At 36.9% G+C, this 24509-nt stretch overlaps 1 protein-coding gene and 1 long non-coding RNA gene across 2 annotated transcripts; one reads left to right on the top strand and one right to left on the bottom strand.

Moving 5' to 3' along the window:
- Positions 1-4774: 4774 nt before the first annotated feature.
- Positions 4775-19925, bottom strand: LOC141548513 (transcriptional regulator ATRX-like). Its single transcript, XM_074277459.1, has 8 exons — positions 19876-19925; positions 19405-19457; positions 16823-16866; positions 16413-16519; positions 14779-14892; positions 8749-8855; positions 7588-7652; positions 4775-5526 (listed from the first exon to the last, which is right to left on the bottom strand). The coding sequence occupies exons 2-8, from the start codon at positions 19423-19425 to the stop codon at positions 4890-4892; spliced, it is 1095 nt and encodes a 364-aa protein (XP_074133560.1). The 5' UTR covers positions 19426-19457; positions 19876-19925; the 3' UTR covers positions 4775-4889.
- Positions 19926-20928: 1003 nt separating this feature from the next.
- LOC141548292 (uncharacterized) lies at positions 20929-24256 on the top strand. The gene is made up of 3 exons (XR_012483887.1): positions 20929-21052; positions 21206-21322; positions 23999-24256. It is a non-coding gene; the product is annotated as an uncharacterized LOC141548292 (long non-coding RNA).
- Positions 24257-24509: the final 253 nt, after the last annotated feature.

Below are 24509 nucleotides of genomic sequence, written 5' to 3'. Positions count from 1 at the left end.
AGAAAGCAAAAGGAACTAAAAAACAAAATGGATAACAAACAAGAGGAAGATTTTGGGTTTGCAGAAGAAAGGCAGTGGGAAGAAGGCTACCTTTAAAAAATTATTCAGGTAAAAGAACTGAGGGAACATAGTATTGTGTCTATATCTGAAGAGGGAAAAAATGATAATTTGAGCTAATAGAGGAAAATATAAACTTAACTCAATTTTAAATATGAATGGATTAGGTATATCAATAAAATATAAAATGATTAGATAACAAACTCTATAATCAGATGCTTATAAAAATCACATTTAAAAACAAAACAAAGACCTACATAAAATGAAACTGAAGGAAAAATAAAATACCTATCAAGTGAATAAAAAAAAACAAAACAAACAGAATTTACAGTCCAGCCATCTGAGAAACTAAAATATTTTTTTAAAATTCAAACAATTCAAACACAAAAATTGAAAGAATAGTTGAAGAAAATATAATATGCTGAACCATAAACAATACACCAACATACGTCATACATTTATATGCTCCAAATGTTTTAGCATACACATTTATAAAGGAAATATTATCTGAGCTTCAGGAAGACACAGTAACAAAATAGAGACAGGTAACTTCAAAATCCCTCTCTAGCTTTTGGATAAGACTTCACAAGAAAAAAAGCAAAAGGAAAAATATGGAAGTGAATAAATTTCTGGGAAAATCAGTTAAAAGACTTATGGCCTCTTCTAAATAGGACAGGATGGATGTATTTCTTAGTACCACATGAAATTTTTATATTAATTGACCACATACTAGGAGCAAAGAGATATTATAAAGAAATATAAAATAAAATAACCAAAATAATTAACATGTTTTAAGTAAAAATAGTAATTGGTCTGGTTAATAAAAGATATGCAAGTGAATGGAAAATTAATGAAATCGTAAAGAACCAAATCAATAAAATAATTAATAATTCCATAAAAGGAAATGATAATGAATAAACATGTCAAAATTTTTGTCACGGAGTCTTAAGATCATATCCTCAATCATCTCACATTGATAAAAGGGTAAAAGAACATTAATGAAATGAATATACTTTAATAATATAAATCCAATAAATGAGTAAAGTTAAATAAGTAAAAAAAAATCAGAGGGAAAATAGGTAAGTTGGAAACAAAACAATCATAGAAATGATAAATAAAACTAAAAGCTGATTCATTAAATAACTAATAAAGTTGATAAACCCTTTTTTAATCTGATTAAAAAGAAAAGAGTAGCTCAAATCAATAAAATAGTAAATGAGAAAGGTGAAATCACAGCAAAACCAGAACAAAAAGCATAATCAGAAGATATTATGCACAGATACTAACAAAACTTTACTTTATTGTAGTAATTATTTTCCATCCCCTTACTTTTGTTTTGTGTATGTCTTTTTGAAAAATGTTTGTCTTACGAGCAACAGATTATAGGGTTTTGTTTTCTTATCCAATCTGTTGTTCTTTTTTTTTCCAAATTGTTTATTCACATTTAAACTTATGATAGTTATATTTCCCTTCATCTATCTCTAATACTGAGACAGTTTTTATTTTTAAGTTATGAAATTTCCCCTCTTCTGTATGATGTGCCTTTGTTGTGTCAGAGTTTCCCTAAATTGTTCTACTTCAGTTTACCTGAATTGTACCTCAATCCTACTGGTTGCAACCCCCCCCTTTCCTAACTATTAGGACTGATATAAATCAAGAATGGCTACTTTAGGATTATAAACTGTAAATGTTTAATCTCAGATAAGGGGGAGATCTTCTATTTCAGACATCTTGGCTCCCAAGTCCTCTAAGTTATCAAGAATTTATGGTCCTCATCTCCCAACTTGTCAGAACTGGTTTTATAGACTGTTCCTGGAAAGTCTGGCTCACCAATGCTCACTCTAAATGCCCCCCGCATTGTGTCCCTGGATTGCAAGAACGCTATAAAAACATTTGGAATCTCACATGTGATGCTGAATTCTTTGAGATATAAGGGAGTCTGATTTAAGGGAGGCCTGGAGACACTCAGATAAACTGATGCTAAGTGAACTGAGCAGACCCAGATCTTTATATATGGCAACAAGACTGTGTGATTCTGATGGACTTGACTTTTTCCAACAATGAGATGACTCAGGCCACTTCCAATGATCTTGTGAAGAAGAGAGCCATGTACAACTAGAGAGAGGACTATGGGGACTGTGGATCACCACGTAGCATTTTCACTCTTTTTGCTGTTGTTTGCTTGCATTTTGTTTTCTTTCTCATTTTATCCTCTTTTTGACCTGATTTTTCTTTTGCAGCCCGATAAATGTAGAAATATGTACAGAAGAATTGCACATATTTACCATATACGGGATTACTAGCCATCTAGGGAGGAGTGGGGAAAATTAGAAACGCAAGATTTTGCAAGGGTCAATGTTGAAAAATTCTCCATGCAGATGTTTTGAAAATATAAAGGCTTTAATAAAAAAAAAAAAAGAAAAGAAAATTTTCATCTCTCCTGAAATCTCAGTTGAGAACTTGTCTGATATTTTCCAGAAAATATGTAGGTCATTCTGAGAGCTCCCTCTTGTTCCCTTCTCTTCCTCACAAATCACTCAGAGAGCCTCTGCCACTGTCTCCTCCTCCATGCCTTTTTCACACCTAAAGATGAGCTTACACCTTACTGATCCAAATTCCTCTCTACCTGCATGATGGGTCCTTCCAACCCATTTCCTCCAGGAGACCACTTTCTCTAGCATGTCTATTCTCTCAGTTCAATATCTCTCTGGATATTGGCTACTTTTCCTCTGCCTATAAACCTGTCTTGGTCTCTCCTTTCCCTGTGATTATCCTCCCATTTATCAGTCACCTCTGCTTGTTCTCCCTTCTCAGTTATGTACAATCTATGTTCTGTTCTCACATTGGTCATCATCTCTTTGATGGCAAATCCCATGCCCTTTTCTTCATCCTCACCTTTCCTTATTACTTTGCAACCTTTGGCACCGTTATTAGCTCTTCTTTTGATACTTTGCTCTTCTTCTAAAATTACACCTTTTAATCATTAAACAAACATTTATGAAGTGCCGATTATGTGCCGGGTTAAGAGCTAAGCCCTGGAAACATAAGAAAGCTAAAAACAGCACCAGCTGAGTACCCCCTAAACTCCTCAATGTCCTCAGTAGGACCCCCATCCAGGTCGTTCCTAGTGTCCCACTGGGGCAGTCCTGGGCTGCCTTCCATTCTATCCTAATGGCCCTATTCCCAACAGCTCCTTTATCTTCATTTCTTACCACTTCCTCCTTTAGGTGTTTGCTTCTTAGTTCTTTTTTTGCTTCATGTTTTCCCATTATTTGCTTCTTCCCCTTTTCCACCCTCAAGTAGATTCCTCCTTCCACTACCAAAACTAGGCCTCTCCCATTCCCTTTTTAAATCTTTCCTCCCTCGACATCCTCTCCCATCCCCTGAAGACTCTTCAGTTCTTGAGACTACAAGGCTTCACTTGCCCTCCTTGTCAATGCTGTTTGACCCACAGGCATCCCACACTCCCTTTTATTCTCTTCCCATTTACCATCCCTTCTGTTCTCCCACCAATATCACCGATTGGCATGAATTATTAAATTCCAACAAGATGTGTCTTGGGAATTGCACCCTTGCTGTTTCTTCTCCAGAGGTCATCTGTGTGTTTGGTTACGTGGTATTTCATTAGTTGTCTCAGGAATGTCTACAGAGTTATCAAGTATATCTTCCTGCATTACACTTTTGGGTTTTTTTATTTTTAAAGCTTTTTGTTTTCAAAAGATATGTATGGATAATGTTCTATTCACCCTTATCGACCTAGCTGTTGTATTATTTGTTGAAGGTAAATCAGAAAGGATTTCAGTGGGGTTTGGAGAAGAGACTTTTAGGGCTCTCAGTTTTCTTACAAGATGTGGCCCACAGTGACCACTCAGCCTCCACAGACCACCTCACTCTCAGGGCTGGCCCCTCTCCTCTGGAGCCCCTTCATTACCACCACCTGTGGTTTCACTGCTGCCAAGGATCCTGTCCATCTCACCATGTCTAATGGGACTGGGAAGCCTGAGCACATTCTCATTGCAAACGATATGGTTTTGATGAGCAGGGGTGACTCCACTGTACCCCAACACCCCCAGTTTTAATTTCATAAGATTTGTGTCTTCCAGACTTGCCTCAATGACTTTTCTCATGGCCTTGCAGGAGGGATGTCACTGCATGCTCAGCCTCTACAGGGGACACTTCTCCTTTGGATGCTATTTGGGCACATGCACATCCATCTCCACCCTTATCAGTCAGGAGCTGTTGTGGATGAGGATGAGTCCTCCATCTCTAGCCCCAAGTGAATTTGGGTCTCACTTCTTTGGGATGGGAATGATGGAGTCACAGCATCTGCCCCAGCCCAGATATCCTGTCCCTGGAACTTCACTGGACCAACAGGACCCTTTAGCTTTTCCATGCACATGTAGCTTCTGCTTCGGCCCCAGAAGAATGCCTACCCCATCCAACCCCAGGGACATTTCCCACGCATGCCTTACCCGAGATTGTCCAAAGGTATGAACAACCTTCTGAGATCCTCAGATTTCCCTGCTCTGCCCAGTTCTCCCAGATGAGCCAGGAAAACTGGGTGGTCAGAAGTCCATTAAAAAGAGAGGTATTGCAATGCAGAAAAACGAACCTTTATTTAATCACATCTCAGGAGAACTGGGCATCTCCCCTGACCAGGGAGGACTGGCAGTAAGAAGAGACAGTGTACAGAAAACAAACAGAGGGTTATGTACCCAAACATAACAAATCTGGTTGGACAGATTTGTAGCTCACAAATCACAAAAACTATGAACAAGGAAATATCTCTTAACCAGTCCTAACAAAGAAATCTTAAGACTTTTAATATTGTTTTAAGCATTCTCCTTTTCTTTTTCTTTATTCTTGTCCTCTACCTCTTTAACAACCAATTTACTTAATTCAGTACTCAGACAATCTTCCAAGGCCTCCTGAGCATGATGTATCTCCCTGACCATTGAATTCATAATTTCATACTGAGAGGACCTCTCACTTGGGCTCACTTCTGAGTAAGGAGATGTTTGTTGCAAATGCTTCAGAAAAGCGGTGTTTGTCTCTCTAACATTCTCAACTAATGCTTTTGTCTGCTCAATCAGTGCTTCTGACATCTGTAAGGTAGAAAGAGGCCTTGGTGCAGTATCAGGGGAAGGATTATCCACCTGATGTGCCTCTTCAGCAGAGCTTCCCTGTTTTAATTTCTCAGATTGGTCACACTTGTTATCACTCTTGTCACTCACTAACTTCCTCTTTTTAGCCTGCTGATCAAAGAATGCTAAATTCTCAAATATACAATCACATATGGCAACCAAATCCATTAAAGGCTCTGGCTGACAAATGTAACAACTCCACTTAGTGTTTTTATCCATCACTCTTGACAGCTCCTTTTCCCCTAGATTGCGTCGAATACATTTTGTACAGAAACTATTATTACAGAAATCACAGAAAACGAGACGTCCACTTTCTGCACACCATCTGAAAAGTAAAAAACAAATAAAAACATTGAAGCATCATTCTTAGTCAACTATTTAAGGACTTTTTAAAAAGTTAATCAGAAACAAAAATTTACTAATTAATGAAAACTTAATATACCTTAATATACCTCAACATATATTTTTAAATTATTCACGTACTTATAAAAGTAAAAGCAGGAACTTATCCAATCTCTCTTAATGAAATATCTTTACAATTTTAAAATCCTGCCCCAAATTAATTGTGGAATGGAAGGAACCAAAAAATGAAAAGGATAAAACCAACATAATGTGGCCATTCCTGGGTCTCCCACACAAGACCTTGAAAGGCAACTGAATCAGCAGCAGCTGAGGCTTCCAGGGCTCTCAGCAAGGACTGAGAAACTCGGCAGAAAGTGGGCCCAGGACTCTATTGCATTGGGCATATGGAGGTCCCCATTACCATCCTAAGGCAAGAACGAAGACTAGCAGCCAAGGGCGTGGTTCACAGATCCAGTTCAGCAAAGAGAGCTTATGGTCACTCACAGATTTCTAAAAGTTCAGACCAGAAAACCAGTGACTACATCTCTCCTTAGACCATAACACCTTAGAAAAGCAGAAAACCTACAGATGCCCAGGAACAGCTCTGAACCAATAGAAAAAAACTTAAAGCTTGGGGCAATGCTCTCTTCATTCAGGACCCAATTTTATTACAAAGGTACAACTTAAGATAGACTGGAAAGATCAATCAGTAAACAACAAAAAAGAACATGACCATAAGTAATTACTCTGGTGAGAGGGAAGATCAAAGCACAAAATCAGAAAATATCAACAGTCAAAACTTCCACATTCAAAGTCATAAAGAGAAATGTGAATTAGTCTCATACTCTAGAAAGAATCACTGAAAAATGCTTGAAAAATAAAGATCCCAATAGAAAGTAAAGAGGGAGAAGAAAAGTTAAGGAAAATAATGAAAGTGATGCAAGAAAATCATGAAAAAAAGTTAATATTTTGGTAGCAAAAATGCATTTATGCAAAAAAAATTTTAGAAAGCAAAATTGGGGATTTCATTAAAAAATAAAACTTAAAAGTTCACTGAAGAACACAATGCATTGAAAATTACAACAAGCAAGTGGAAATGAATGAAAACAATGTGATTTTTCTCAATAGAAAATGAAAGTAAGTTTGTTCATTATGAAGCAGACATTTGTGAGTACCTTTGTGGCAAACAATAATACGGAGTTTTGCCTTTAGTCCAGTAAATTCTGAGTTCAGATTCAGGCTCACTGACTAGCTAAACATCCATGAACAAGCACTTTACCTGGCTAGTTTGGACAAGGTTGTTGTAAGCTCAGGAAGAAGCTCATCTGACTCTTATGCATATTAAAAATTAATAAATTTATTTTAAAAAATTTCAGAGACAACTGAAATGGCTCAACAACAAAGAATAGGATTGTGGCAGTTATGTTGGAAACTGAGTATAAACTAGACTTTGTATTTTTTTTTGACTTAGCACAAAGGGGAGACAGAAAATAAAATGAGATAACCAGACTCTCGTCCTTCCCAAATCTATTTCCTGGTCCCTCAGATATGATGCAGCCCTTGCACACTATGTACTAAAGACCCCAATAGTGGTAGAGAGCCCAGGTGTTATGGACACCTTTGGGGTACAATGGTGTCTTTAGCCTGAAATTTTATTTTAACTTCTTAAAAAGATTTATTTTTAAACAGCAAGTACAACCAATGTATAAATTTCTTCAGCGTCTAAGTTCCGAGATATCATGAAATTTTCTAAAAGCAACCAGGTTAACAATGTCTGGTAAAATCATGGGTAGCTCAAGAAGATCTGAATCCAAATGAAAAATTAAACCATAACAAGTTGCATGCCTCTTTCTCTTCAATGAGAAAATATCGGTAGTTATAAATTTAAAATTAGTATACCTTTCATTTTGAATATATGCTGTAATCTCTGACATTTAACACAATACGGACGGAGAGAATAAAATAAATGAATTATAAATAAATAAAACTATTTAAGAGATCCCCCAAAGAGGAATGCTTTCTATTTTGTGAGATATCTTCCTACCTGCAGTGCTGAGGAGGTCCAGTAGAATCAGAGCTTATGTCATCACTCATAAAAATGTAGCAGCTCTAAAAAAGGAATGAACATTCAATTCTAAATGTTCTAAATCTGTTAAATTAATATTCACAAAACAAAAATTTTAAAATGCTTAAATCCACTAAGCATACACTACATTTAAATATAAAACTGGGGTGATACATTTAGTTGCAGTGAAAAAATGAAACATTTTGCAAAAGTAAAGAACTGCGAACAAAGTAAAGATATATCATGGGGAACAGAAGAACAAAATGTCTATGAACAATTCATTTTGCTATCTGATAAGCTGATTTAAAGGAAATTCAAAACATGTGCAAAGGAAAAAATTACCTAACCTGATAAAGGGAAAATAAACAGCGTCCAAGGAACAACAGAAAACATTATTAGTACACTCAAAAGTAACTTTACTTGCACTCAAGCACACTCTATATGGTGATAAGAGTCTGAAAGAGCTCACATGAACTCCTTTCTCAACTTATTCATTCTCAGAGTTAATTAGTAAAACATATTATAATAATAGAGCTGCACAGGGTTATTGTGCATCAAACAAGTTTGCATGTGAACAACCTTTTATAAATCTTAAAGTGCTAAGGAAAAGAAGCTGGTTTTAAAACTACTTTTATTATTTCAATAAATAATGATCTCTAAAGAGGTAATTTGAAATGTTCTCCTCTCACCAGAAGTAGGAACTATTGAAAGCAAAATATTCCATATACGGTCAAACATGAATAATACTGAGTTGTTTTTTAATTAATCATGTTCTTAATAAGCAAAGAGGGTGAAAATTACCTCACTATGATAGGGTCAAGACTCTTTGGCAGCCACTAGGACTGATCAGAATAACTCCCAGGTCGCGCACACATAGTCTTTATGTTTGTCCCCATGTGTATGAGAAACTTAAGTTTATCTAAACTAACCTATTTATGAATCAAGTCTGATGTTATAAGTTCAGCACTTATTGGATCTCACTTCTAAAGAGAATCTTCACTTTGAAATAAATCATTAGAGAATTCATAAAAATAAAAAAAGATGTCTTATTCTAAAAGGAGAATTTGTTCTTTATTCCCAAACAAAAGGCATAATAGTTTACAGATAACAAAATCATCATCCACTTCATAACTTACATACCTTACAAACAAGAACATTCAGTGCAGGATGTCTATACACTGCCTCCTCATAATGGTTCACCTGTCGTCCACAAGCGGTACAACACACAATCTCATAAAGTTTTTCCCCTAAACAAATAAATTTAAAACATAGTCTGTTCACAAATAAAATTTAAAATTCAATAAAACCTTGGAAACTGCATTTTTATATCGCAATATCTTTTTGGCCATGTCCTATTTGCTTAATCAATAGGAATTTTCAAAGATATATGTATTCACATCATTTTACTGTTGCTCACTTACATTACATTATGGATAAGTTTTATAAATTTCACAAAAAAAAAAAAACAACTTTTGTAACTGGAAGACATCTCATCATTAGTTTTCTGAATTCACTTCTGCCTCAGTTCCTCATTTTTAAAGTGGACTAGAAAAGGAAACAGTAAACCACTCCAGAATTCTTGTCAAAAAAGCCCCGAATGTGGTCATGAAAAGTCAGACACCACTAACATGACAAAAACTTTCACAGAAGAAAGACAGATAGTGTGGGAACAACAATCATGATGAAGGAACAGACACAGATGAACCATGAGTATGTCAAACAAGAGGTCAGCTGGGGAAGGAAAGCGAGTATAGTTAGAATGGAAAATATTGCAGGACGTTAAAAGTCCAATAGATGGGTCTGTATTTTTTTGTTAGAGGCTAATTAGGAAAAGAAATAACAGAACTAAACCAATCGCTAAGGAAAATTATTATAGCAACAAAGATGTGGAGGGCTTGAATTAGAGTGCTCAATCTAGGCAATTGCTCAATGGTTGTAAACAAATATTTGAAAAAGATTAGGACAGAAATTACTTCTCATGTTTCTGCACTGTTAAGCTAGTTAAAAATGAAAATGAGGAGAACACAAGAGAATGGACAGGTATAAAAAAAAGGATGGCTAAGGAGTAAGGATAAGCCGGGGGCATAATTAGACAATTGTAATGGAAAAGCAGACACCAAAGAAAGAACATCCCACAGAAGTCATGTGATTATCTTCACAGGTGCCGGGAAAGACCTTTCCAAAACAAAGGACCTGTTCCTATTAAAAAGCCCTAGGGCATAATAATAAATGCAGTTTGCATTGAAGTGATAAGTAAAATTTATAACTGTCATCAGCAAGGATTACCTGCAATGGGGATAAACTAAAAGCTTTCTCCATACAATTAGAACACAAGCAAGCCTTGCCCTAATCAAGCCCAGCAAAGAACACAGGATGATTTCTTTTCTAGCCCAGGGCAGCTTAGGGAGAGAGACAGAAAGGTCTGGGGAGCCTCAGGAGGGATCTAGCCACCAGCAAATGACAATATTGAAAGAAAAGCAGCGTCATGTCCAAGGAAAAGCCAAGGCAGAAGAGATCCTGGGAGATCCACAGGCATTTGCTGGGTGGAGGAATGAGGGCCCTCTGACAGAGATCACCACATGTCTCCAGATTACAAGACTTGTGAGCAATGGCTGAGTGTGAAATGTGTGGCCCTGGTCCAAGCAATAAGAGGAGGAAGAAAACTGCAAATGCAAAGTATCTTTACAGAGGAAATACCATAGAGAGAGAATTCTGGGAAGACAGGAAAGCCCTTCAGAAAATCAAATTTCCTTTACAAAGAAAAGACAGAATATTGCCTCAGAGAGGGCAGAGAGTATAGGAAAACAAGTCAAACAATTGTTCTAAGACAATTACAAAATATCCCAAGAAAGGCTCAGTCTCCAAGGAAGAAGGAGAAGGGAGGAAATTATTTTACATCAAAGTAGAAAAGAAGAAGAGCTTTTACAATGAGGAATAATGCTTGCACCTCCCTCCCGCTGGAAGTGGATCAGAGAGAATAACAGCCCGAGATGGGCACAGGAACGTGTTTAGTTCTACAGGTAGGGAAGAGAGAAGGGAAAGAGGGTTGGAGGAGGTGAGCATAAACTAAGAGGACTGGATCAAATAAATAGATAAAAGGGTAAATGAGGGAAAGATATTTTGAAGGGAACTACATAGTAAAATAACTGCAAATGCAAATGGAAATGGGACAAACCTAAACACAAAACATAAGTGGATTAAAAAGTAAGAAATACATTGGAAAGCAAAGAGATACACAACACAGTAAAGGTAAGGCCTGGGACAGAGGGCAGTAATTATGATTCCTGATAAAGCAAAAGCAAAAACATGTCTAATTAAAAGAAATTAGAAAATGACTTTTCACTCAGAATTACCATAAAAAAATGAAATAATATCAACACTATACACATGCACCAAGTGATGCAATATCTAAATTAATTAAGAAAAACTTAAAAGAGTTATAAGGGAAAAGCAACAACACCAAACAAATGGGGGCCCTTAACTTTCCCCTTTGGGAATAAGTTCATCAAAACAAACAAACAAGAAGTTTAAGAGATGATCAATATTTTTAAAAAGATAGAACTCTAGAGAAAATGGAATGGTAGAACTGAATGCATGTTCCCTCAGTGGTACAGGGCTGCACAGAGCAGAACTGAAGGGGCCCAGGAGGGAGGCGAGAGATGGGCAAACCAAACATGACACTGCCATAATGAGAACCACACAGCGGCTGCTCTAAGAGACTATGGGTCCTGGGACAGTATATGTCAAGGATGGAAAGAAGTGGGATTGCAGCCAAAACTTTCACATCCGGCAAGTGAAGGATAACTCTGAACTAAGAGAAGGAATATCCCATGAGCTGCCAGGCTTTCAAGTTTTTGTTGGAAAGAGACACATAAGATCCAAGAAAAACATCCCGGAAGCATCAAGGATGAATTACAAAGGACTCAATCAGGGAGACTATGTGTTTCTTGTGTGCAGATGTACACCCTATGTCTGTGACTGCCATTAGTAATTAGTGTGAGAGAAAACCAGAAGCAGAGAAAGGATGATGTGGTTCTGAAACGCAAAATGATGAAGGACAAGTTAGAAAGAATAACTCCATTGAACAAATGAGGGACAAGAGCAAGGAATTAGACAAGTGAGGAGTGGAAGCCTACTCATATCAGAAATGGATTAAAGAAAGGATGGTACATGTACATGTATAAAGGGATAAAGTCTTTTATATCTATAAATAAATGAGATGGGCTGGGAAGAAATGTATTACATTAGTCAAAAAGCAATAAAGAGAGAGGGAAAAGGGGGAGAGTGGGGAGAATAAGGGAGGGATCTTCAGGCAGGTTAAGTGCTAGCAAGGCGAGGGGGCAGGTAGTAATACAGCAGAGGAGTCAGGGGAGATTAAAAATAAGAAATGAAAACAAAAATAATAATGAACAGGAGCAGAAGTTATTAGAGAACCAAGGAAGGGGTCGTAATCACGCATCCCAGACTAGGCCAAAATCTTGAAAGATTCAGTCAAAATACAGAAATCTTCATTACATGCCAGCCGTGTTAATCTGTTTTATACGTATGTGTATATACGTTAGATATACATATATCAATACATGTACATATATAAACATAAATATATACATACTTACTGCAGCCTGCTTGACTGAATGTGCAAGGGAGGAAAGGTGGGAAAAAATAAAGTAAAAAGTACACAACCGAGAACAAAGAAAACCTACTAGGAAACAGACTGTAAGAAATACAATGCCCTCATTATTATACAGGCTTTCTTGACATTGAATTTATTATTACATATTTTGAACCCTCCCTTACATTCTGATATGAATATGACTTTTTTTTCTTTTTTAACTCTTTTTAATATTTAAGTTTTAAACAAAAAAAACAAACTTTTTTTTTTTAAAGAAAGGCTTGGGCTACATAACATTTCCACTCCTTCTGTTAATGCCTGCTTGCATTTTGGTTTTTTTCTCAGGTTATTTTTACATTCTTTCTAAATCAGATTTTCCTTGTGCAGCAAGATACCTGTATAAATATGTATACATACATTGCATTTAACATATACTTTATTTAACATGTATTGTTCTACCTGCCAGCTAGGGGAGGGGGTGGGGGAAAGAGGGGAGAAGTTGGAACAGAAGGTTTTGCAAAGGTCAGTGTTGAAAACTTATCCTTGCACATGTCTTGTAAATAAAAAGCTATAATAAAAAAAAAGAAAGGCTTGGGCCGAACTGAGGACAAAAGTTCAAGTCTAAAAAAATAAAACTGTGTAGGGAGAGATAAAAAAGAAAACTCATTTAATTCATATGAGAAACAAAAGGAAGAACTGATAAGCCGGGGGGAGGCAGATACTGAAGGAACCTCACTGTTTTTCCAGAAAGGAAAGAAAAAGCCTGAGAGGGGACAGGAGTAGGAGGGCAAGGTGGCAGGGAGAAGTAAAACAGCAACAAGAAGACAGAAGGCAAATAGGGTGAGGAGGAGAGTGGGGGAAATAGGAAGGAGGAAAATACCCAAGTATTAATTTACTCTTAAGGCAGAAACAGAGAAACAGACAAAGTTAAGGTCCACAGCTTCTTGCTTTCAACCAAAAGGAGACACGTGTATGAGTATATAATACCTATCAAATAAAAATGAGATATACACAGATAAAATAAAGAGTAGGGGCAGCAGAATGTATTATTAAAAAAAGCTGGGGTGTTAATCATGATTTTTTAATTTATTTACCAAAGGAAGAGAAACAAAAAGAAAACCCCACAGACAGCAGGGTCACAGAGCTTCAGACACAACTGAACAGCAAATTAAGAAGGGGGAGAAAGGAAAGGAATTAACAAAAGGGATCAACAAGAAAGTAAAGGTGAATTCCCAACAGCAGGAGCTAAAGCAAACAAAGAGATTTTTAAAAATGTAACTTACTTTCAAACAAGTTCAAATAAAACAAAAAACACTCATCATCATTGTGGCAAGACTACTGTTAGTTCAGAATGAACAAGCTCCCAATGAAAAAAATTAACCTCTTTCTAATCACAAACCCTCCAGAAATAATTCTTGGTGACCAAAATTTGACTATATTTGTTCATAATAATGAGCTGTAACTTTTGAGAAAGACAGCAAAGCACTTTGCTTATGGTGCTGTATGAAACATCTGGATAGAAAGGTCAACTGACAGAACACTAGACTGGATTACAGGCTGTATGGTTAATACCAATTTGCTTGTATCAAAGCAGATCAGTAGTAGGCCACAAACAAGGGTTTGGGGAAAATTTTAAATCTTCTAGAATAAAACTGGTCTTTATTTAACTTGGAAAATTTTAAGGAAGAATTTTGAAAGCAAAGGGAGAAGAATGTTGAAGTATCAAAATATTCACATAAAGGTAGATTGCAAGTTACTTCCCCTTTAGACTATGATATATTTTTCAGAGAAAAGGATTGTGTTTTATCTTTCTTTGCATTCTTAGTGCTTAGCATGACACCTGGTAATAATAGGCGCTTCATAAATGTTTATTAATCGACAGTTTGTTTTAGCTTCAGTTACACAGCTTCTTAAGCCCAATAGTTTTTATCCTTCCTTGACTCTCTAAAAATGTTGGCGCTTCATTGCTCCCTCTTTCTGATTATTTCTTCTTTTTTGCCTGTCACATTATTTTGTCATCATTCTCCTATTCCTAATCCTCTTATTACTTTGCAAGTGTTTCCCCTCTCTCTGACCATTATTTCTCCTATTTTGCTCACTGGCCATTTCCCTAAATAAATTAATTCTCCACATTTCTGTTCATTTTTTCTCATGATACTGGACACCTTCCACCTGAGGCACCGTCAGCTAAGGCCCCATACCTGAATGTCACCATCTCCACTCCACTTGTTCTAGCCCCCCCACCCCCACCCCCCACCCCAGGGAATAACATTAACCTGAACACTCCTGGTTTGTTTGCAGAAAAAGACCTCTCACCAGGGTCTTAACACCTCCATCACAGGCACAGGAATTGTCACTCCATTTTTGTCTCCATCACAGGAAAAATATACTTTTCCTCCATTCTTTATGGTTATAAAAAGTGGTCAATTTCTTTTTCAGTGTTCTTTCCCATTACAATATTGTAGTCTCTTTATATGAGTGCAGATCTTTCAATGATTTTCAATATTCTTTATTTTACAAAATATACTTTGAAATTAATTTTAAACTAAACTACTTACCAACACGTCTTTTGAAAATTTTAGTCCTCAGTCTGCTTTTTGGCCTAACTTCCATTGCTTGAAAATTGCCTTTTTCTTCCTTCTTCTTCGGTTCTGGTTGTTCAACCACATTACCTACAATTTGTTAACAATCATGGTGAAAACACTGAAGCCACCCTGAATATCAGAATTAAAAACAAAGTTTTAAAAAGCACCGGATAAAATAAAATCCAAGTTTGTTCCAAGATGCTAAGGGACTTCATCACAACCTCTTCCCTGCAATCAGAAATTTTTAAAACCAGAACTGTGATATTCAAAATGAAATTCTTTAGGAAAAAGCCATGGGAGGAAGATGGAGCATTAATATTCTGCCTTTATTCTTCCTTCCATACTAAAGCCTCAGAGGGAAAAACCATTCCAAAGATTTAGAATCTTTGCTTTTAGAATCTTAAGCTTTATTCTCCAAGACCAAAGATTCAGAGTATTACCTGCCCTCTGGCACAGCTTCAGAGCACAGATAACAAAAATAGAAAATCAAGTCCCTGATCTCAAGAAGCTCTCATTCTCATTAGTGACAGCACACAAAGGCGCCTGTATCTATAAATCAGACATTTAGCTTCTGTCTGCCTCAGTTTCCTCATGTGTAAAATAGGAGCAATACCAGACAGCTGATGTGGGCCGGGAAAAATACAACAGTTACAGTGTGCTTTTTATACATAGCTCGGGGTGTCCACTGTATATTGGTGAAATCACAGCCTTTAATGTAGAATAATCTCCAAGACAAATGAAAGGTCCCAAGGCCAAGAAGTAGTTTGCAAAATGTAAACAAAAAAAAAGAGAGAGAGCGAGCAAGAAATAGACAGAGGCAGGAAAATAATTCCAAGAGAAGATGAGATACTATAACATGTGTATGAAGTGCAGTATAGAGATAAAAATAGGATTAGGACTGAGGTGGAGGGTAGAAGGATAACTATTAGATTTGGCAGATCAAGTGCCCATGGACACTTTGGTAAGAGCATTTAGGGGTCTAGGTCTCCAACTGCAGGAAAATAAGGCAAAACCTGAATGAACTAGAAGGCCAAAGCCTTGAGGCAAAAAGAGATGAGCAGGAAGTGAGGTGGCTCTCCCTCCTGAGGTAAATTAAAAGCTCACCTATATGGCTGATGCAGCCCAAGGTCAGTGTCTAAATGAACAGTGGGTAGAAAATGAAGATGAATATTGGAAGCATACACCAAGGTCAGGAAACAAACCAAGAAGTGGCAACAAAAAAAAAGGTCAAAAGTTCCCCAGGATAAAAGCCAACAGCTAAAATAAAACAAAAATGATCTTTAAAATAAACCTCCCTATATCAAACCATTTCAAAAATTGGTAATTTGCAAGATAGTTTAAATTAGGGGCCTATACCAAACAGACTATTAATGACAAATAATGACAAATGATTTGGAGTAAGCCATGTTATTTTAGTACCTGTTTCCTAATCTGTACTAACAGAGATTTAGATGAATTCTAAAATCCCTTCTGGCCATGAATCTAGTTCTTCTATGACTAAAATTTTAGGACAATGAAAAGTAGTTTTATACAAAGAAAACCAAAATTTCTACCCATAACTAGGAGTGTTAATTTTCAAATATGTAAATCATTATGATACAATATACCTTCTGTGAAGCTTTTTGTCTCAACCATAGGTGACTTTTCATGTATATGACGTGGATTCATACATTCATGCATCATCTGTCCATCATCACAGGCCACATGTTCTTTCCTAAAGAAAATTAAAATCTATGTTTATACTTAAAACAATTGAAATTTTGCAGAAAACCAGCTTCCTTGGTGTTAGTAAAGATGAAATCGTTTCAATATTCCATACACACAGTCATTTTTCATAATTCCATACACAACTCAGTACTAACTTGCATCACTTCATTCCTTGTATCTTTCACAAAAATATAGAAGGAGAAATAAAAGAAGAGAGAGATATAAAGACAGCAGTTAGATGGACAACATCCTTGGTGTATTTGTACTTTTTAAATAAATCCAAATACTTTGGCCAGAAACACTAACTAACCTCTCAGGGCATGATGGCTTCGGCTCTTCAAAATGGCCACCACCCTAAAAAGAAAAACCAAATACAAGTGTTAGCGAATCCACGGTGTTTGTTTTTCAGCTGTACACAACTCTTTATGACCCACATGTGGGGTTTTCTTGGCAAAAATATTGGAGTGGTTTGCCATTCCTTCTCCAACTCATTCTACATGGCAGGACACTAAGACAAGCAGGGTGAAGTGACTCGCCCAGGATTATACTCTGAGTAAATTTCTGAGGTCAGATTGAACTCAGGAAGATAAGATTTTCTGAATCCAGGCCATTCTGTACTAAGTCACCTAGCTATCCAAAGATGTAATTGTTCAGTCATTTTCACTTGTGTCAGATTGTTCATGACATCAACTAACAGATCCCAGAGTTTACTTCAATAAATTAGAGATCATAATTGCCAAACGATTTGAGATAAGCACAGGAGATGCAAAAAGATGATCCCTGTACTCATGAAGCTGACTAGCTTATATACCAAGATAACAAACAGATTAAAAGAAGCTATACACTGGATAAATGGGAAAAGTTCACAAAAGGAGACAATGGAATTATGAGGGGCTAGGGAGGTTCCTGAAAAGGCCGGATTTTAGTTCAGACTTAAAGGAACAAAATCAGTGGCTAGAAATGAGTAAGGAGGTCATTGCAGGGATGGGGGAAAATGGGAAAATGGCCAGAAATAAAGGTCTTGTTCAGAGAATGGCCAGGCCAGTGTTACTGTATCATAGAGGGTAAGGTAAGAAGAATATGCAAGACAGAAGAGTGGTAGGTTATGATGGGTTTTGAATGGCCAAGCATTTTGTAGTTGCTCTTGTCACTGGAGTTTATTGATATGGGGTGTGGGGAGGGGGAGCTAAGGAACAGAGAATGACATCATTGAAAAGGTGTTTTAGGAAAATCACTGTAGTGATTGAAAGGTACTAGAGTAGAGTGGGAAAAACTCAAGTCAGGATCTTGCCATAGTCTACCTGTGAAATTATAACCAGGGCCTCTATGAGGGGGAGAGAAAGGGAGTATTTGAGAGGGGTTAAGAAGGTGAAATCAATATGCTGGGACAACAACTTGGATATGGAGGGTAAGAGACACTGAGAAGTTCAGAATGAGTCCTAGGCTGTAAGCCTGAGGGACTACAAAGATGGTGGATATCCTTGTCTGAAAAAGGGAAGATAAGAAAAATAATCTTACATATAATAGGCTTAAGATGTCTCCTTCCCATGCAGTTCTAGATGTTTGAAAGGCAGGTGGAAGTAGAAAGGGAAATTACTCTTTTGTCAAATTATAGAATCTAGTCTCAGGAAACATGTTTTTGCTGAGTGCCTGAGCTGTTTCCATTTTTTGCTCTTTTTTTTTTTCATCCATTTCCCAGTCTTTTCCCTATTTCAATTAGAATTTGGTGCAGGGGAAGCAAATCTATTAACATAATAAGTGCAAGGTCCCTACACATCTTATCTAATATTTCCTGCATAAAAGAGTTTGCAGATCTCTCCCTCTCCCGCCCCTGCCTTCTCTCTTTTCTATTGTTCTTTCTTTACTTATGAATAAATTATTATTTGGTAGTTTTTAATATTACTCTGTATCTTAAAAAGTTTCCTCTTAGTCCATGTATATATTTATGTTCAAGTTACTAATTTGACTAATATAGTTGTATTTCTAGCATGGCTGAATCATAGCACTGAAAACAAGCATTTCTCCTGTAACCTTTGTCTTATTTGAAAAGAAAAAAATTTAAGTTTTATTTTGAATATATTTTCTGTCATATTTAAACTTACACTGTTTATAACAATTTATTCCTTATGATTGTCAAGGACATCATCATACTCCCGATTCGCCATTTTTTCATTCAATTAATCATTAATTCTTATACACTTTATTTTTAAAAAAATATTTTATTTTAAAAAGCATACTAATAAAAGAGAAAAACCAAAAAGAAATATGAAACAAAACAAAACCAAAAAGAACACTGCCATGTGCTCAGGAGAACATCAGGGAGGATTCAAAATAATTACCAAAAATTACCAGTTTAAGAAAGTGTATATACACACACACACACATATAATAGTATTAGAAATTATATTAATAAGTCTCCATGTTTTCTTCACTTCCTTGTAAATTGTTCTTTTGTTCTCTGTTGTGAGCCTTTTTTTATTCTTTTCCTCCTTTCCTTTCCCCAGTTACCCTCAAGCAGGGTATAATTAGGAAAGGACATATTTACACTAAAAACAATATATTTAAAAGTGAATTTATGTCAATAAGCATTTCTATGAACACAGAACAAGCGTTTATCAGGAAACATGGATTTTTATTACACGTACTATATTGCCTTAATGGTAACTAGGCCCGAGTCAAATAGAATCTCAGGGAGTTACACGTCACAAAAGGCTTTTTCCCCCTGTGGCCAAAGAATTCAGAATGAAAAACACCCAACCAGTGATTAAAATCCACTTTTCTCTGCCTGGGTCGTTTATTTAGATTCATAAACTATTTTACCACAGAATCAGAAACGATAAGGATTTTTTTAAATGCTTAAAATTCATTTACAGTAGAAGAAATCACACGTACCTCGTCTTTCGGAGTATCCATTGAGAAAGATCGCTGTGTTTTCCACAGTTTATCTAGAAAAAAAGATATAAGATAAAAATAAATCATTCGCATTACCCATTACTTCAACAAAAGAAAATAAACGTGCAATAATGGAACATTTTAAAAGTCACTTAAACAGTTCAAGAGCACTTAATTCCAACAATATAAAAGCCGGAAAATTGTAGCAAATCCTGTCTAGGGGAATCAAATGATATGACATTTTCAATTCCGAGAAAGATACTGAAAACGCTAAATGGGTGAGGAAAAGGGAAAAACTAAACGAGGCCAAGTCGAAGCGGGGGAAAAAAAACCTGAAATAACGCACTGAAAATAAGGGGAAATTCTTCAAAAAAACACAAAAAGGACTTATGTTCACCAATTTATTAAAGGAAATGTCGATAAGGGAAAAATAAAAGTAAAAAACATGTCTTTAAAAGGAGAAATATTTACCTCACGAGCCGGAGCTCAGGAGACGCCATCTCACTTCTCCTAAAATGGCACCCACGCACCGAGCAGCCAGTATAAGCGAAGATGATTGGACGAGCAGTAAGCCAATCGTTGTAACCGGAAACCAATGGGGCTCGAGATTCTCGAGACCACCTCGGGACTGCAGGATTGTGCGTTTCCATAGAAACTGTGTCTGACTTCCTCTTTGCTCTCCCTGCCCCCCCCTTCACTGTTTTTTTTTTTCTGATTTCTTCATAATTTCCTTCCTCATATCTCTCATTTTCTCTTCTCCTTTTCTTGCCTCTCACCCTCTCTCCCCATTTCCCCCTTTTTTCCTTTTCGTCCTTTCTCCTTTTTTTTTTCTTTTGCACTTATTATGCTACTGTGTCATTTTAAATCTTTAGTCAAAATCATAATTAATGAATATGGAATTGCCCTTATTTCAGCCATATCGGATCACTTCCTGACTAGGGAGCAGAGAGTGGGGGAAGAAGGGGGGAAATTTGGAACTTGTAAAAGTGAATGTTGAAAACTATCACTGTGTACATTTGGAAAATTAAAATACCTTAATAATAAAATAAATTTGATTTTTAAAATCACCATTAAACCTTTATTCCAAATAGTCAAATAATTGTTACATTTATTTCCATATCATCCCTTTTTCTTAACAAACACAGCTGACCCAGGCAGGACATTCGCACTTCCTTCATCTTTCACCCTTCTTCATAGCTGCCAAATTATCTTTTTCTAGCACATCCCTGTGTGGGAAAAGGTGAAGGACTTACAGCCCATATTGATCAGAGACTGTTAACTAAAGTAGATCAAGCCTATTGGGCCTCAGTTTCCTGTTCTGTGGAGTCATGTGATTTTAGATAAGGCCTGGACTACATCCCATTGTCCAAGGAAGGGATTATGTGGCCAAAGAAGCTGTATGTTACCTTGTCTGCTACATTCCACTGACCAACGAGGGGGACAGTAGACTTATGTGACCAATCACCACACATAGAGGGCGGGATTTTGGAGGTTCTTTGTCTGAAATGTAGAAAAGCTGTAAGCATTTTCAAGGCTCTGGACTTATCCTGCTGTGAGATTGGGCTCACAGACCAGGATGGGGTCTGCTTCTTGAGATTCTAATAAAGCAGTCTGCTTTCTATGAGTGATTTCTGAGTGGTCATTTTGGGTAAGGGTCTTCTACATCCCTCACTATTGGGGCTCTCCGGGATGGGGTCTTTGGGGGAGACGGCTGTGTGCACCCAGAACATGGACAGGCACCCACAGAGCAGTTTTCTCCATGGTGTCTGGCTCTGGGTGAGCAGCCTCCCTCCCCTCTTAGACAATGACCCGAGGCAGGGATGCTCAGTGGAAAGTAGAATTGAAGATTGAAGAAAGAAGACAATGGACAAGTCCTGACCACCAGCACAGTCTACAAGATCTACTAGTAGCTGGAGAGGTAAGTGCGAGTCGGAGCCTGGGGTCTATGGGCCGAGGGACAGACAAGCTCTCTAAAAGAACCGGAGGACTGCTCAGATCCCAAGGAAAGGGCTTTCCAGAGCGCTCTAGGGTGACTGTTGGTGTAAGGGTGACCTACACCAGTCCTGAGAATATGGGGAGACAGCAGTCCATGGATTTGTGTCAGGACGTTCGCTAGGGAATTCAAGAAAAATAGATCTCTGTGTCTGTCTGTGTGTGTATGTTTGTCTGCTTTGCATTTTTTTGGTCTGGGTTAAAACTTAGCAAGCTCATAAGAGATAAGAATTCAGCCTCTGTGTTACAGGCTTAGAAAAATATCAGGCTGAACTGTTGGAACTGGAATACATTCAGAGTACTAATTTTTTCAGAGTGGCTCAGGTAGAAAAAAAAAAAAAAGAAGTTTGAAAAATATTTTTTCCTCTTTCTCTCCCTCTGCCTCTGGCTTTGCAGGAAGAGGGAGAGAAGGGAGAAAATAAATTTTGGAAAGTTTTGAGAAAATAGAAGAACAGTGGTTATCACTCCTGTAAACAAGGAGCCCTGTTATCAGAACTCAGCTTGTGGGAATCTTGCCAAAAAAATAAAAAATTAATGTAAAATAATTGGTGCTTAACTCTTTTCTGGCTTACTAAAGAAAAGATGTTTGAATGGAATATCTAGGTAGATTTTAGGAAACTTCACAAACTAAAGTATTGCTGAATTTTAAAATAACTTTAAATTAGCATGTGTGTTAAGATTGGAAATAAGAAGTTGCAGATAGTAGAAGGGAGGAATAAAAATAGAGTAAGAGAGGTAAATAGCTGAACATGGGGGCTCTCTGGGCTGTTGGAGCTGTGGGAAAATTAGACATACTTCTAAAAAAATCATTATTAGCAAGTTTGTTTTCATGGAATTAGAGAACAGAAAGGTAAAGAAGGCTAAACTGGGTAATTGTCTGCAACATTTGATTAAGAATTTAAGAACAATGGTTAAGAAATTTGGCAATTGGTTATTTTCATCTTGCAACTATGCTTGGGATAACATTTTTGTGATTTTCATGTAAAATGTATGGGATTGCCTGTCATCTAGGGGAGGGAGTAGAAGGAGGGAGGGGAAAATTTGGAAAAATGAATGCAAGGGATAATGTTATTAAAAAAATTACTCATGCATATATATGTCAAAAAATTTTATAATTATAAAATTAATAAATTTTTTGTGATTTTAAACTTTTCAACCTGTTATATCAATTTGTAAGTAAAAGGAAAAAAAACTTGACTATTTTAAACTGGTGGGGAAGTTTTCCTTGTAAAGCAGGCTTTCAAATCTGTTAGAGAGGAGTAAGGGCAATAAAACCTTGTGTGCTTAAAGCCACCTGGGAAAAAGACATTTCTGCTAGTGGCCTTGAAGCACTCAGGCAGAAAGAAGAGGAAAAAAGAAATTTCTGCTAGTGGCCTTGAAGAGCACTCAGGCAGAAAGAAGAGGAAAAAAAAACTATTTGGTTTGCTTCTGAAACATTGGGTAATTTGTTAACATTATGGATTCTGTTTACTGGACATGTGAGCTTTATAGAGTTATTAACTATTTACTGTGTTATGAAAAAGTTTAAAATTTTGTTTGTTTTTTAAAGGTGATTCAAAGAAAAGGGACAAGAGAGACTGATAAAGGGAGCATCTAGTCAGAAGAGTTATTGGGTTTGGGAGTGTTTAAAATATGTCAGAGAAGGTTTGAGTAAGTAAGCATTGGGAGGAGAGAGACAGAGAAATGGGACAGGAGAATCAATGTGATTTAAGAAGGATTGATTAGTGGGAGCAAATGATTTCAAGAAGAAATCAGTGGGAAAAAGAAGGAACTGTTTCAAAAGGGTCGTCACAGAGAGATGGCTGTGAGACAGGATGTGTTTTTGGGAGGAGAGAGCAGCAGTGGAAAGCTGCAGCTGTTTTTGGCTGAAGAAAGCAAACTGATTTAAAGGGTCAGGCTGCTCTTACAAGATGTTAATTGATTGAACATTTGTTTCTTTAGAGACATAATGATTTTCGTGTTTAAAGAATATGATCAGAAATGTGACATATAGTTTGAAAGGATTATTTCAAAAAAAAAGTTTGATGTTTTTAAGAACTTTTCAGATTCTTTTATGTGAAAATAAGAAGTTTTAATTAACTGTACTAAATGCCAATTGTTAGGGGGACTCCAAGGATAATAGTTTTTGCCTTTGTCCTTTTGAAAATATTTTTGTTATGGACAATATGTAGTTTGAGATTTATCTGTGTATTGGATATTTTTTAAACAGTAAAATGATTTTTCTAATATTCAATTTATGGAACATCTACTTGGGTGTATAAGAATTGTGTGAACATTCTGGGATAAATTTGTTATTGTTAAAAGTCTTACAATATATAGATAATCTTTTTGTGTTAGGGAGGAAAAAGAGTAACCTTGTCCGAGTCCCTATCAGTTTGTTAAATTATTTAGGAGCACAGGGACTGAGAGTTTCTTAAGACAAATTGCAATTTGTGAAATGTGAGGTAAAATATTTAAGTCTTTGTATAAGTGAAGGCAAAAAGAAATTAGATCCTGTAAATTACTTGAGGAAAGAATGGAAACAGTAAAGGGAAGGGATTGGCACAAAAGGCATTGGTCACTGAAATTTTGACTAATCTTAGGTTACCTAAAAACGTTGCAGTGATTCATGTGCAGGGGCACCAAAGAGAGGATTCATTTGAGACAAGGGGAAACTGCTTTGTGGATGAAGAGGTGAAACGGGCTGGAAAAGAGGAATCTGTAAGTATGGAGGAGATGATGGTGCTAATTGTGGCATTTCTGCCTCCAATGCCTCCACCTTCCCTTACCCCAGAAGAGAAGCAGGAAATCCAAAGCCTTGGCTCTCAGGAGAATAAAGAGGGGCACTGGTTCCTCCCTGATAGCAGAGAGTTACTGACCACAGCAGGTATGAGACATGCACTCCAACATTTACCTCAGGGCAGTCATTGAGGTGTCTGAGGCCTGTGTGACGTGGTGCTGACTAAGCTGGTGGCACTGGCTTGTACACAATAGCAGGCAACTGGTCAGCGGGTGTTCTGTTTATCAGAGGATGAATAGGGCGGTCCAATGACAAGCCCAAAAAGGAGAAAGGCCCTCTGGTATCAGGCCTTTCCAAAGCATACAGGTGGACTTTACCAAGCTGCCATCAGTGG

This window comes from Sminthopsis crassicaudata, chromosome X (assembly GCF_048593235.1).
Source record: "Sminthopsis crassicaudata isolate SCR6 chromosome X, ASM4859323v1, whole genome shotgun sequence".
NCBI lineage: Eukaryota > Metazoa > Chordata > Mammalia > Dasyuromorphia > Dasyuridae > Sminthopsis > Sminthopsis crassicaudata.
Note: the sequence above shows the minus strand (reverse complement) of the source record. Positions and strands in the feature narration are given on the sequence as shown.